This window comes from Acanthochromis polyacanthus, chromosome 15 (assembly GCF_021347895.1).
Source record: "Acanthochromis polyacanthus isolate Apoly-LR-REF ecotype Palm Island chromosome 15, KAUST_Apoly_ChrSc, whole genome shotgun sequence".
Taxonomy (NCBI): Eukaryota; Metazoa; Chordata; class Actinopteri; family Pomacentridae; genus Acanthochromis; species Acanthochromis polyacanthus.
The window spans coordinates 20,415,395-20,428,038 of record NC_067127.1 but is presented as its reverse complement, the minus strand read 5'-3'; the positions used below and the strand labels follow the sequence as shown (position 1 = coordinate 20,428,038).

The following is a 12,644-nucleotide window of genomic DNA, read 5'->3' as shown; positions in this document are numbered from 1 at the left end:
TTCTCAGGTACATATTTCTTAATGTTGGAAATGATAAAATGACATTGTTTACATTGTCACTTATGCAATGGATGTGACAAGCTCTTCCGCCTCTGCTCAGACATAATGCAGTGTGCCACCATGTAGCCCCAAGCTCAGCTGTTAACTACAAGACAGACTTCTGGAGGTTACAGATCAGTTGTGTAGTAATATACAATAGTCATTATCTGGTTTGAGCTGTCAGCATTCTCTGCGTGAAAGTATGTGTGGTGTTTTACGACCACTCGCCTTTCTGAAGTCTTTTCCAGCTGAGTCTAAATCAGTCTCAATTGCTGTCTTTGAAGAGCTGGCAGCCGGAAGCTGTGATCAGCTGATGGAGGAGGAGCTGTAAGCGAGGTGAGCCATCTTCCCCCGGCAGACTGATATACTTTGATAGAGCCTGGACGAGGGGGACACAGGAAACCATATGTGGCTCCTACTGTCATTTGGAGGTATCGATTGTTAGACACCAGGACAACCGGTGGCAGTCGCGAAGGAAGAAATCCGAAGGGCTCGTTTGATTTATTTTTCCCCACCGGATCTAACCAAGGAATATACCAGCTTTTAACGTCAGACAGAAACCCCTTAGTACTAATGCAAAGAACGGAAAACATAGCTAGGAGCGGGGATTAATATCCAAATATGAACCGAATGTAACCCAGATGAATGCATTAGTCCGGAGGATAGGTAATTATAAATTACCATGTAGTTGTTAATAGTTCGACCGCTGTGCAACACCACCAGTAAATGTAAACAAACAGCTAATCAAGCTAGCCGAAGTTAGCCGTTTGCAGGTTAGCGTTCCCGTGCTACAGCTAACGTTGAGGACTGAAGTAGAACGAAGATAAAACGACCCGAACAAGCATTTAGTTGGGTTGAAAACTACATTAAATATCAATATACTTATCAGCAGCGAATGTCATATATTTGTGTTATCCTAGTATGCAGTTGTTAACAAAAAGAGGCTAGCAGCTAACGTCGGCTAATTGTTGTTACCATTAGCAGCCCAGTATAATATCATTTCAACTAGCACATTAGACCAAGGGTAGTATTTGACAGTACTATTGCTACGTGTACTTTAACATCGTCTCTATTTGGACATTTAGGATGGCTACGGTCTTAGAATAATTAATCGGGTAATCTAGAGCAGGTCAGGTCTTTGCTGAGATGAGTAGGACGTTGGGATGAAGGAAACTTCATGACTTCTTGACAATTTAATCACACCCATACCCCGGCCAGGGTTTTTGGAAAAAGCTCTATTGTGTGTCCGTGTTCATAGCTGCAGAGTGAGGGAGAGGAAATGTTCATGTTCTCTACTCTTTAGACTGTTTGACAGCTACATTGCTAAGCTGCTGAGTTTTCCCCCTCAGCGACAGCAAAAGTACGGTCAAATAGACGAGAGGACCTTCTGTTCAAAGTGTCTGTCCGTAAAGGGAGCTTCACTTTGGGGAGTTAGTCGGGGAGTGTGGATAAATTCTGAATAACTAATGCTTGTGTTGGGGATTTAGGATTCCGCCTCTAAACACAGGAGAAGTTCCGCCGACCCTTAGCCGTGCAACAGAGGCTGGTCAGAGTTGTATTATGTAGCTGTCTGAGGCCCGGCGGTAAGCCTCTCAGCTGTGTTTTGGTCGCTAGTAACCTCCCCTCCCCCAGTCTTCAGTTTCTTGATTCTCCTCGAGTGTTGGACACTGTTCGCCAGGCTTCCCCTTGATTTAGACCGAAAAAAAGGACCGTGGCCTCAAGTCGTAGTCCTCTGGACTCCGCAGCAGTTAAAAAGTGGATGTAATGGAACTGATGTTCGCCGAGTGGGAGGATGGGGAGAGGTTCTCTTTCGAAGACTCGGACCGGTTCGAGGAAGACTCTCTGTGCTCCTTCATCTCCGAGGCCGAGAGTCTCTGTCAGAACTGGAGGGGATGGAGGAAACAGTCCGCTGGACCAAACTCTCCTACTGTCAAGATTAAAGGTTGGAGAAGAACACACTCAAACACATGCCATTAATTCTGAATACTTTTTTATTGCTTTATTTTAGGCACTGATCCTCCAAACACTGTGACCCTAGCTCATATTAAAGCAGCTTACTTAAAAAAAAAAAACAGAGCAGCACTTCCTGTGCCCCCTTTGCTTTGTTATGTATCTATTTGACAGGGACCTGACTTTATAGGCAGCTATTTGAAAATGGACTAACATTTTAATCTTTTACAGACTTTTAAGACTTTTTGGTCATAGTCAACAAGCTACTTCTCAAAGCCTTTTGGAAGAGCACTTGTACTGTGATTCCATTTAACTATTATATGGCTTATGCTGTTATGGAAATGTCCTGAGAATATTTGAACCTATTGGCCACAATTGAATGCATTTGTGTAAACAGTCAGTCACCATGCAGTGTGTGTGTCTTTTTGTGTTAATGCCTGCAGCAACCCAGTGCTCCTCTCTGGGGTGGTTTTCCAGAACCACATCCATGTTTTTCCATCGTCACTGTTTGTTTCCAAGAGTAAAATTTTGCCTTTTTTACTTTTCTCTCAAAGGGTTCTAAATAATGACATTCTTCTGACTTGCCTTCAGTTGTTTTCTAACAAAGAGTGATGAGAGTTTCTTAAGTAGAAGACCCAAAAAATATCTAATGACTGAATGATTAATGGATTTAAATTTAAAAATGCAATTTGAAACAATGCAATTAGCACATCAAAAAGGTGGCGATAGTGGTTTTACATCTGGTTTTACAAATTAATGCTATCCTCTTTGTGTGATAATTAACTTACCAATCAGAGTGGACCTGTGTCAATGGTGTTTAGATGCTGCCCCTGTCCCATAAGTGAACGACCTTCCTATGCCAATGTCAGAGAAGGTTTACAAAAAAGCAATTTTTTTTTATTATTATTACATTGTTCACCTTTTTTTTAAGGTTACATACCTTTCATATTGAAGTTACCATAGTCACAGCTGTTGACATAGTTGTACTTCATTTTATACCAGTTTAAAATCCATAGTGTGGTTCTCATCCTTGCATCACCGCACAGAGCAATTAATACTGTGAAATATGGCGGGGTTAGTTTTAGAGAAATACATATGATCACATTCCAGGTAAAACGCATGGGCTAAATCATCACAAAATACTAAATGGTTGAAAAGGTATGAGAATATATCAATCTTTTTATTCTTAGGAAGGAGAGAGCATTCTTTTACTTGTTCCTTGGTGTGTTTATTTGGCTGAATTTGGGTAATATGAATGACCTGTTAATATATATAGTCTTTTTTGGATTTTAAACAAACCGTTAGGGGGATCCAAATGATCCCAGAGGTTTAACAAAATAATGTATTGCTCTGTTAATTCTCCTAGGTTTACTGCCATCTGTAATGGATCTGAACGGTAAAAAGTTCCACAATTTCATGTCATCAACAATTCTGAAAGTCCTCACTGCACCAAAGTTCTTTCCCAGCCAAGTGATGCTGGTGGGGATTTGCTGACACTCCTTCCATTCATTGCTATACTGTATCACTTATCTGGTGTTTGTTGCACTGTAGTTCCTTATGGTTGGGTCACGGGCATCATGCTTTGTATGACTAACTATGATTGCACCCCCTACTGTCACTGAGGCTGCATCAAAGCTGTTTCTGATACCGTACTTTAATGGACAGGGTGCTGCCTGTCAGCCAACCATCCCTCGCAATCCTCCACCTGACCAGGGTTTGACACAGGACCCTTATTTTTATTCATGTGACACATTGTGGACATGCTCTCAGTTCATAATAAACTATTTGTGTGGAGTTTTCTGTAGAACACTGGAGATGCTAACTTTATGTCCAAGACAGCTGTTCTGAGTTGTTGCTCTGGCAATGAAACATTTAGTCCTCAGTCACACAGAAAGCTCACTGGATATTTTCCAGGAATTACAGGTCTAAGCACCAATTCATTTATTTACTGTGAAGCTTGGAGACTTGTAGCGCTAATCAGTTTATTTAATATATGTTAAAGTTTATAGCTTAGAGGTGTGTTTTGTTGCGTGGATGGCAGTCCTTTTCCAGTTTCACCTTTTCCACTACGTATAGCTGGTTAAATACAGTTTTTATATACTTAAGTATATATTTTAAATATACATTAAGTATATATAAAATATATATACATCCACACACTATGCGTATGTGTGGGTTGCTTGTTCACCTTTCCCCTTCCTGTCAACTTTCTATTAATATACTACGATACAGCACTCTGCCAACAGCCAGCCTTTTCAGCAATGACCTTCTGTGGTTTACCTTCCTTGTGGGGGGTGTCAGTGATTCTCTTCTGGACAACCTTCCAGTCAGTCTCAAGTCTAGTTTTGATTTTACTTTGAGCTCTGGTTTGGTCTACACTAACTAGTGAGAAAAATATCCCCATTCATTTCTAAACTTTCTACAATGTTGACCGGTTAAAGCTAACTTTGCACGTCTGCAGGGACGCTTAACCATATTATTATTCAGTTCAGTAGTCAAATAGCTGATAACATTGCTTTCATATTACCGCTAATAATTTAAATGCGCAGTAATATGGCAGTATTTATTAGTGAAGTTCTTATTCACCCTTTAATATATGCCTATTCTGAGCAAGCACTTTACTGGTCTAACTATGCATTCATTGCAATTCCCGTTGGTGCTCATAGTGTCCAGCTTCTGTTGTCAGAAATCTTATTTATACAGGTGTGTAAGTGCGACTAGAGAAATAGTTTCCTCAACCCAAATTGATTAGACTTCTTTCAGATAAAACTCAGTGAGTAAATCTGAATTTTTGAGAAACTTGAAGAAATATCCAGAGGCAAATATGTTAGCCAACAAGTTAACACTTAATACAGCAGATATTTAAGCTTTTTTTTGTTTACTGTGGTCAGTTGCAGGCAGTTTGTAAAGAACAACTAACAATTCTGCTTTGACAAATAGCAGTGATTGTTTACCTTCTCAGCAGCAAAGAAGATGAAAGGTGAAGAGAGAATACCACATGCTATAAATCCTATCAAGGAATATATCCACACATTCAGCGGTAGTGTTTGCAGAGCAACCTTACTGCATGTCCAGCAGCTGAACAAACCCCCTTGGGGATGGTGTTGGTAAGACGTAGGGTATTGTCAGGTGTAATGTTGTCGGTGAAATGCATGGCACATTGAAGGAAAGGTTGAAATGAATAATTGACCACAAAAAACTGAAGCTGAATCTGCTTGCGTGCAGGCAAAACACAAAGTACACACAATCAGAGCTGGACCTGAAAGTGGCCCTCCAAAATCAAAAGGAAGCCTACAGTGGTAAATTTGTGCAGGATTTATTCAGATGACTCTTTTTTCTCTTACAAATCAATATTTGAGAGTAATTAGATAAGGATATCCACTACTGAACTCCCAACATACTTCTTTGTAAAGAGTAGGTAAAAAGATATGCAATGAATGGTTCATCTTATAGGTATTTTTGCTGTTGAAATGAATCTTGCTCTGTGATAAAGCTCATTAAATGACCTCTCTGATTTTTCTGTATTGGCAACAACACAAGGAAACAACGCTTCTAAAGTGGGGCAAAACTCAAAGCTTTTCTAATTCTTAAATTTATTTGAAATGAATGGTTGATACATTTGTGTCTGAATCCAACTCCTTCTGTGAAATGACTTGGTTTCCTCTCAGCAGGACAGAGAATATGAAGTGTGCCTCAGTGTATCTCTGAAATGGAGAAGAAATCCTTGTGCTGATGGAAAACAAAGACAGCATTGCACAGCTGGCATACTTACCACAGCAATCCAATGAGATACATGTGGCACTAACTGTAGTTTCACAACAGACCAAAATGAAGATAGGTCAGTCAGTATTTATTCAACTCAGAGTAGTTTTGTTTAGAAATACCAAATTTTAACCTGTTAGTTTTCAGATAAACTGTGCAGTCAAAGTAATTCTAATTTCAGCTAAAAAACAGCACAGGATTGAATGTGTCTAACAGCGGAGGCAGCTTTTAGATATCCCACAGGTGTGCGGTGGATCACCCAGTGAAGAATCATGGACAGAGGGAGGCAGAAATCTAGGAGGTAGGACAGCTAGTCGCCCAGTGAGAAGACCGAATGAGCCCTCAGCTCCTCACTGGCCAGCTACAAAGGAACAGCTGTTTCAGTGGCTTCTCTCTGTGCTCACAGCTGATTGGTGGGCAGCATGCTGTCATTCACTGGCAACAGCGAATCATAGGCTGGCAACATGAACTCTGTTACTACCCAGCCACGCTTCTTAAGGGTTGCACTCTCAACTCTTTAACAGGAACACTGTCCCTGTTTCTTACTGCATTACAATAATATAATTTACACAAGAAACAAATTCTCATATGAGTGCAATATGTTCTGAAGTTATATATATACTTGCATGAGGGGGAAAAGTGTAAAGTTAATAGAAAAATGAGTAGTAATAGTAGTATTACTTGTGACAGCAGATTGTATTCATAGTCAGTGATAGTGTTAGACTTTGAAAATATGTTGCATCGTGAAACTAAAATGTTTTACATGTAGGTGAATAGGATTGTTGACATCTATTTATTTACCATTAGCTTTAGAGACTGGGAGGTTTATTGTAACTCCAGTGAAGGACAAACTTTGTTTGCAATTTAGATGAAGTTGAGAATGAGGTTCTTTTTAAGTTTTACTGTCCTGTATGCAAAAATATAAGGGAGGTGCTTTTCAGTAAAATGTCATCTGTTTATTTTGATTTCTTTTCTTGGATGACCATGAAAATCTTGAGTTATGTTTCTGAAGGGGAACCTTTTTTATGGCAGAATTTCTTTGCAAGGCCTGGGATATAAGCCAGTATACTTTGTTTGAGAACTGCTTTAGTTGACTATTTTAGATATATTAGATTTAAGACAGGTGATTTAGCATTGCCACATCAAAATACCATCAAAGTGTGACTGTCATACAAAGAGGAATGAATAAATTTGTAACACCATTGATGTGCCATTGACATGATAGTTTAAACTCTGGGTCAGATGCACTGCATAACATACCCTTTACTGCAAAAAGTATTGGGATGTCTGCCTTTACACTCCCATAAACATGACATCCCATTCTTAATCCGTAGGGTTTAATATGGAGTTTGTCCACCCTTTGTGGCTACAACAGCCTCAACTCTCCTGGGAACGCTGTCCACAAGGTTTAGGAGTGTGTTTATGGGACTTATTGACCATCCTTCCAGAAGTGCATTTCTGAGGTCACACACTGATGTTGGACCAGAAGGCCTGACTCTCAGTCTCCACTCTAATTCATCCCAAAGATGTTCTATCTAGTTGAGGTCAGGACTCCACACCAAACTCTGTCATCCATGTCCTTATGGACCTTGCTTTGTGCACTGGTGCACAGTCAAGTTGGAAGAGGAAGGGGCCAGCTCCAAACTGTTCCCACAAAGTTGGGAGCATGAAATTGTCCAACATGTCTTGGTATGCTGAAGCATTCAGAGTTCCTTTCACTGGAACTAAGGGGCCAAGCCCAGTTCCTGAAAAACAACCCCCACACCATAATCCCCCTCCACCAAACTTTACACTTGAGACAATGCAGTCAGGCAAGTAACGTTCTCCTGGCAACCACCAACCCCAGACTCATCCATTGGATTGCCAGACAAAGAAGCATGATTTATCACTCCAGAGAACGCGTCTCCACTGTTCTAGAGTCCAGTGATGGTATGCTTTACACCACTGCATCCAACGCTTTGCATTGCACTTGATGTAAAGTTTTGATGCAGCTGCTCGGCCATGGAAACCCATTCCATGAAGCTCTCTATGCACTGTTCTTCAGCTAATCTGAAGGCCACAAGAAGTTTGGAGGTCTGTAGCTGTTGACGCTGCAGAAAGTTGGGAGTTTCTGCACATTGCGCGACACAGCATCTGCTGACCCCACTCTGTGATTTTACGTGGCCTATCACGTCGTGGCTGAGTTGCTGCTGTTCCCAATTGCTTTGTTTTGAATAGCAATTTTAATTTGAAATCAATTAATCATTCCACCCTCACTGCAAAGCAGCAACTTAATCCGATATTAACAATAAAATGATCATTAAATGCAGAATATCAGGCTCAGTAGTCAGTTGGGCCGATAATAGGGTGATCCATGCTGTGCACTGTCTGCTTTTTAGCTTTAGAGGAGAACCTAGAATATTGGATAACCATATTTCCTCAGCAAACATCTATATGAAGATTCTAATGGATTGTAGTTCAATTGAATCCACAATCTGTTTCTTCTAAGAAGCTGAAGCATCAGATAATATTGCAAGCAGCGACAGAACATTGTTAAATATAAAATGCGTTCTCATTAACACTTGTGCAAAAGTTCAACTTCTGAAGATGAGATATTTCGGGCAGATGATATCGTGTTTAGCCAATCAAGACCATGACTGCAGTCTTCATTTTGTAGATGCATGTGGGTCAATCAATAAGACTTTGGTTTAAACAGTAATTCATCTGTTTGTCATTGGTTCCTTTAAGAGTCTGTCACATTATCATTACTGTATATTTGCTGACTAAATTTTTAATAGATTTTATTTAGTTGTAGTATTTTTGTTATGAAAAACATTCTTGAATATTTTTTGTAATAGTTTTGATTGTTAAAAGTAACACTGTGGTTGAGGCTCAAAGTTTAGCAGCACAAATAGAACTTCCATAGCCCTGAGATACAGCACCAACTACACCATTGTCCTGAAGCAATTGCTTTAACAAGGATGTAACTTACTTTTATGTGGATTGTGTAATCTAATTGTAATAATCTCCTGTAATGGAGACTGAAATTAATCGCCTGTAGGATAGTGTTTGAGATTCCTGCCCAGTTTTCCACACTGTTTTGTCTGCAACTGTAGTGCACTCATAAATGATTGTATACTTTTTGTAACCAGTCAGCTTAGTTTTTACTGATATACTCCCACATAATATATGAGCTGTTGCTGCTTGTCTTGATGGCTTTCACATTGCCTGTTACCGTGAGCCCCTGAGCCTTTACACCAAGGATGGCATTATTTGAGCAGAGTGCTTTCCTCCATATATGGTAAACAGCAGCACAAGTAGTGGCTTGGAAATGAGGTCTGTAATCTGAGACCCATCACTTTTTCTACTCTCACTCGCAGTCCAATGTGCTCTCAATGCAACTTTTGTTTGCGCGTGTGCTGCCCTTTTATCAGATGACACACACACACACACACACACACACACACACACACACACACACACACACACACACACACAAATTATGTCTTCATTAGTAACAGTTTTTGTATCTTAAGTATTTTAGCAAATTGCTTTTTCTTTACTTATTTGCTGTAGTCGAGCAATGTTAACTCATTTCACTGTTCTTAATTACATTTTATATTGTACAAAATGATAGATTATCATAAACTGACAGATGTCTATTTATTCCACTCTGTCTCCTTGTCAGGGACAGTTTTTAATTCTAACAAATAAATGCAGTTACTGCTGTTGCTCCGTGCATAAATGCGCACAACTCTTTCTCTTTGGAGAAAGAGTTGTGCTAATATAGATCCTGCTGCAGGTACTTAACAAATAAAGGGAGCAGTTTTAAAAAGCTGGAAGCAGCAAGCTAAACTGCTATTCTGTGTGTATGGCATCTCACCCGTGTGATGTGAAAAGATGTAGGTCTACACACTGACTTACCGCTCGACCCTAGCCCGGATCAATCCGATTTCTATGAATATTGTTGCTGAAATGTGACTCACTTCCTACCACCTGATGCATCACTGTTTGTGTGTGCCATCTCTTAATATAATAGTGTACTTCCAACCTAGAAATACAACTTTTATGGAAATGTGACCAGGATGCACATTCAGACACGAAGCCGACACATTCAGTTCCTACAAGATTTACAGAATAGGCTACATGTCTGAAAGGGGCTTTAGAGGAAGAACATTTACTCCAAGAGCTTATTGGGAACAGCTTAAAGGCTAGCAAATGTAGCTTTTCTATGGAAGAAGATAAATACAATTTTAGAGAATAAACCCCTATTTCCTTGATGAAGGTCTAGTTCCAAGACATTGCTTTAATAGATTTATGTTTGCATTAGACAGTGTGCGTGAGTCTGTTTTTGTATATGTTGGATGTAGTCTTCCCTCTCCACATACCTGCCTCTTGGAAATAGATGCACAAAGAGTTCTCTTGAACATTAGAATATAATCCTAATGTGCACAACACAGAAGTTAGACCAATGATTTTCCTAGAGGCAATGACAATAGATTCCAATTAATAAGCACAACACACGGACAGTCATCAATATACTCCAACTTCAGACTTTATAAACTGCAGTTCAGAAAGTCTATGGCCGGAATGGTGTTTCAAGTCAGTCAGCCATCAGTTTTGATACGCATTTATAGGAGATAACAGATCATGGGCAGCAAAATCTTCTTCTTTTCCTTTCGGCTTTTCCCTTCAGGGGTCGCCACAATGAATCAATTGCCTCCATCTAACCCTGTCTACTGCATCCTCTTCTCTCACACCAAATACCTTCATGTCCTCTTTAACCACATCCATAAACCTCCTCTTTGGTCTTCCTCTAGGCCTCCTGCCTGGCGGTGGGAGACTCAGCATCCTTCTACCAATATATTCACACTCTCTCCTCTGGACATGTCCGAACCATCTCAGTCTGGCCTCTCTGACTTTATCTCCAAAGCCTCTAACATGTGCTGTCCCTCTGATGTACTCATTCCTGATCCTATCCATCCTGGTCACTCCCAGAGAGAACCTCAGCATCTTCAGTTCTGCTACATGGGCAGCAAAGTACACTGCAAGAAACAAACAATAATAAAAAGTGACAGCTAAGAGAGTGGTGATTGAATTGCTAAAAGATTCTGTTCTCTTTTTAAATTAGTGCTCGCTAGCTAACTCTGAAAATTGACATTTTCCTTTATGTGAATAACCTTCAAATGTCTAGTCAGGCTTGTGGTGTTGTGTGTTCTGGTTGCTTTCCTTCAGGAGGGATTTCCTTGGAGCATACCTGGCAAATTGCAGATTTACTTTCTTATCCAGACAGTTGGTAGAACTGCCAGACTGTTCTGGCTAGTGAAGACATTTTAGCTTTGCACAAAGAAATAGTTTCATGAATTTTGTGTCATCTGATTGACTTTTCTATTGGACATTTATAGACCACCAGGTAAACTCTTTCCAGTGACTCTTGGTAGAAAATGAGCTGCATCGTTATTCTTATGTACTAATGACTACTGAATTGTTTAAAATGTGAACATGTTGATGGAAATTGCAGCTGGTTTGATCCCATCGCAAGAGGCTCTTGAGCTGTAGATTTTTTTTGACATTGTGCATTCATTACTTCCTCTGCCAGCTTTTCAACGTAGTGGAACTTTCAAAGTTGGTCTTCGAGTTACTCATTTCTTACAAATTTTTGTCAAAGGATGGCGCACAATAAGAAAGTCTTATTTACACTGTTATTATAATCAAATGGATTCTTCTTAGAGGTTTTAGGATTAATGTCTATTTACTTGAAAAATTTTTAATATAAAAAGATATATTTAAAAGAGACCCAAGAATGGTCAGAGCTGATCCAAAAAGACAAAAAAATAACGGAATCCGGTTTTGAAAATGTGTGAGAGCTGAACACACTCCCAAGAAAGAAAGTTATGTAGCACTGTCAGCAGCATTATTTTCCATCCAAAAGCAATTAGCTGCAAAAAGAGCAGCGTGTCATTTTTTTATTTTACAGGCAGAACAGTTAAATGATGATACAAAAACAGGGTGTATATTTTCAGTCTGTCCAGGAAGACATTCATAGTGTTGCACTTAGTTATTCATATGAAAAGTACCGCAAATAACTGTGTAACAAATATAGAGTTAGAGAGAGACCTCTATTTGTCCCTGAGGAGCATAAAAAAGGAATGGTAAGCTGACTATCAGGCAAGAGTCTTGGTGGCAGGGTTGACATTTTGGCCTCTGAATGGTACGTATAAATTGGAAATGGACTGAACTTATGTAACACTTTTTATCTTGGTGGTTTTTAAGGGGCTTTACAATTTGCGTCTCATTCAACAATTCTCACACATGCTCACAGAGAAATTCTGGTGTAAGATAGCTTGAAGGTTTTAACCTCACAGGACAGGAGCACACTGCTGTTCAGCCTGCTGGCCTGTTGTTACGGTACTCTTTAATATTTAACTTCGATAATTTAACCTGCAACTTTCAATAAAGTGACATGGGTATGAAGGAACGTGCGTTTCTTTCTTCTTTCCGACTAAACTGATCTTCCTCTCCTGTGCCGTCTTCCTCAGATGGTCAGGTGATTCCACTGGTGGAGTTGTCAGCGAAGCAGGTGGCGTTCCACATCCCATTTGAGGTGGTGGAGAAGGTCTATCCCCCTGTCCCAGAACAACTCCAGCTCCGCATCGCCTACTGGAGCTTCCCTGAAAATGAGGAGGACATCAGGTGTGAATGTGTTAACCTCAATGACACGTAAAATTTGCAGATGCCATTTAAGATCTATTTTCCCCCACATAAAGTGTTTTTCAGAGAAGTTTATATACACATCATGGACATGAATCTTGTAGCTTTAGTTTTTCCATTTCTGTTCCTGTGGAGCGGAATTATTGTGCAACATGAATCACTAAGAAAAAAGATTATTAAATTGATGGTGCTGAAAGCTCTAA

The 12,644-nt window shown here is 39.8% G+C and overlaps 1 protein-coding gene across 2 annotated transcripts in view; it reads left to right on the top strand.

Annotated features, from left to right (window-relative positions):
* Positions 1-348: 348 nt before the first annotated feature.
* zswim8 (zinc finger, SWIM-type containing 8) overlaps positions 349-12,644 on the top strand; it is a 39,267-nt gene continuing 26,971 nt past the window's right edge. For both annotated transcript variants that reach the window (XM_051959901.1, XM_022200353.2), the window contains exons 1-2: positions 349-1,981; positions 12,270-12,423. In XM_051959901.1, the coding sequence (XP_051815861.1) occupies positions 1,804-1,981; positions 12,270-12,423 (332 nt within the window). In that variant the 5' untranslated portion in view covers positions 349-1,803. The remainder of the gene's footprint in view (positions 1,982-12,269; positions 12,424-12,644) is intronic.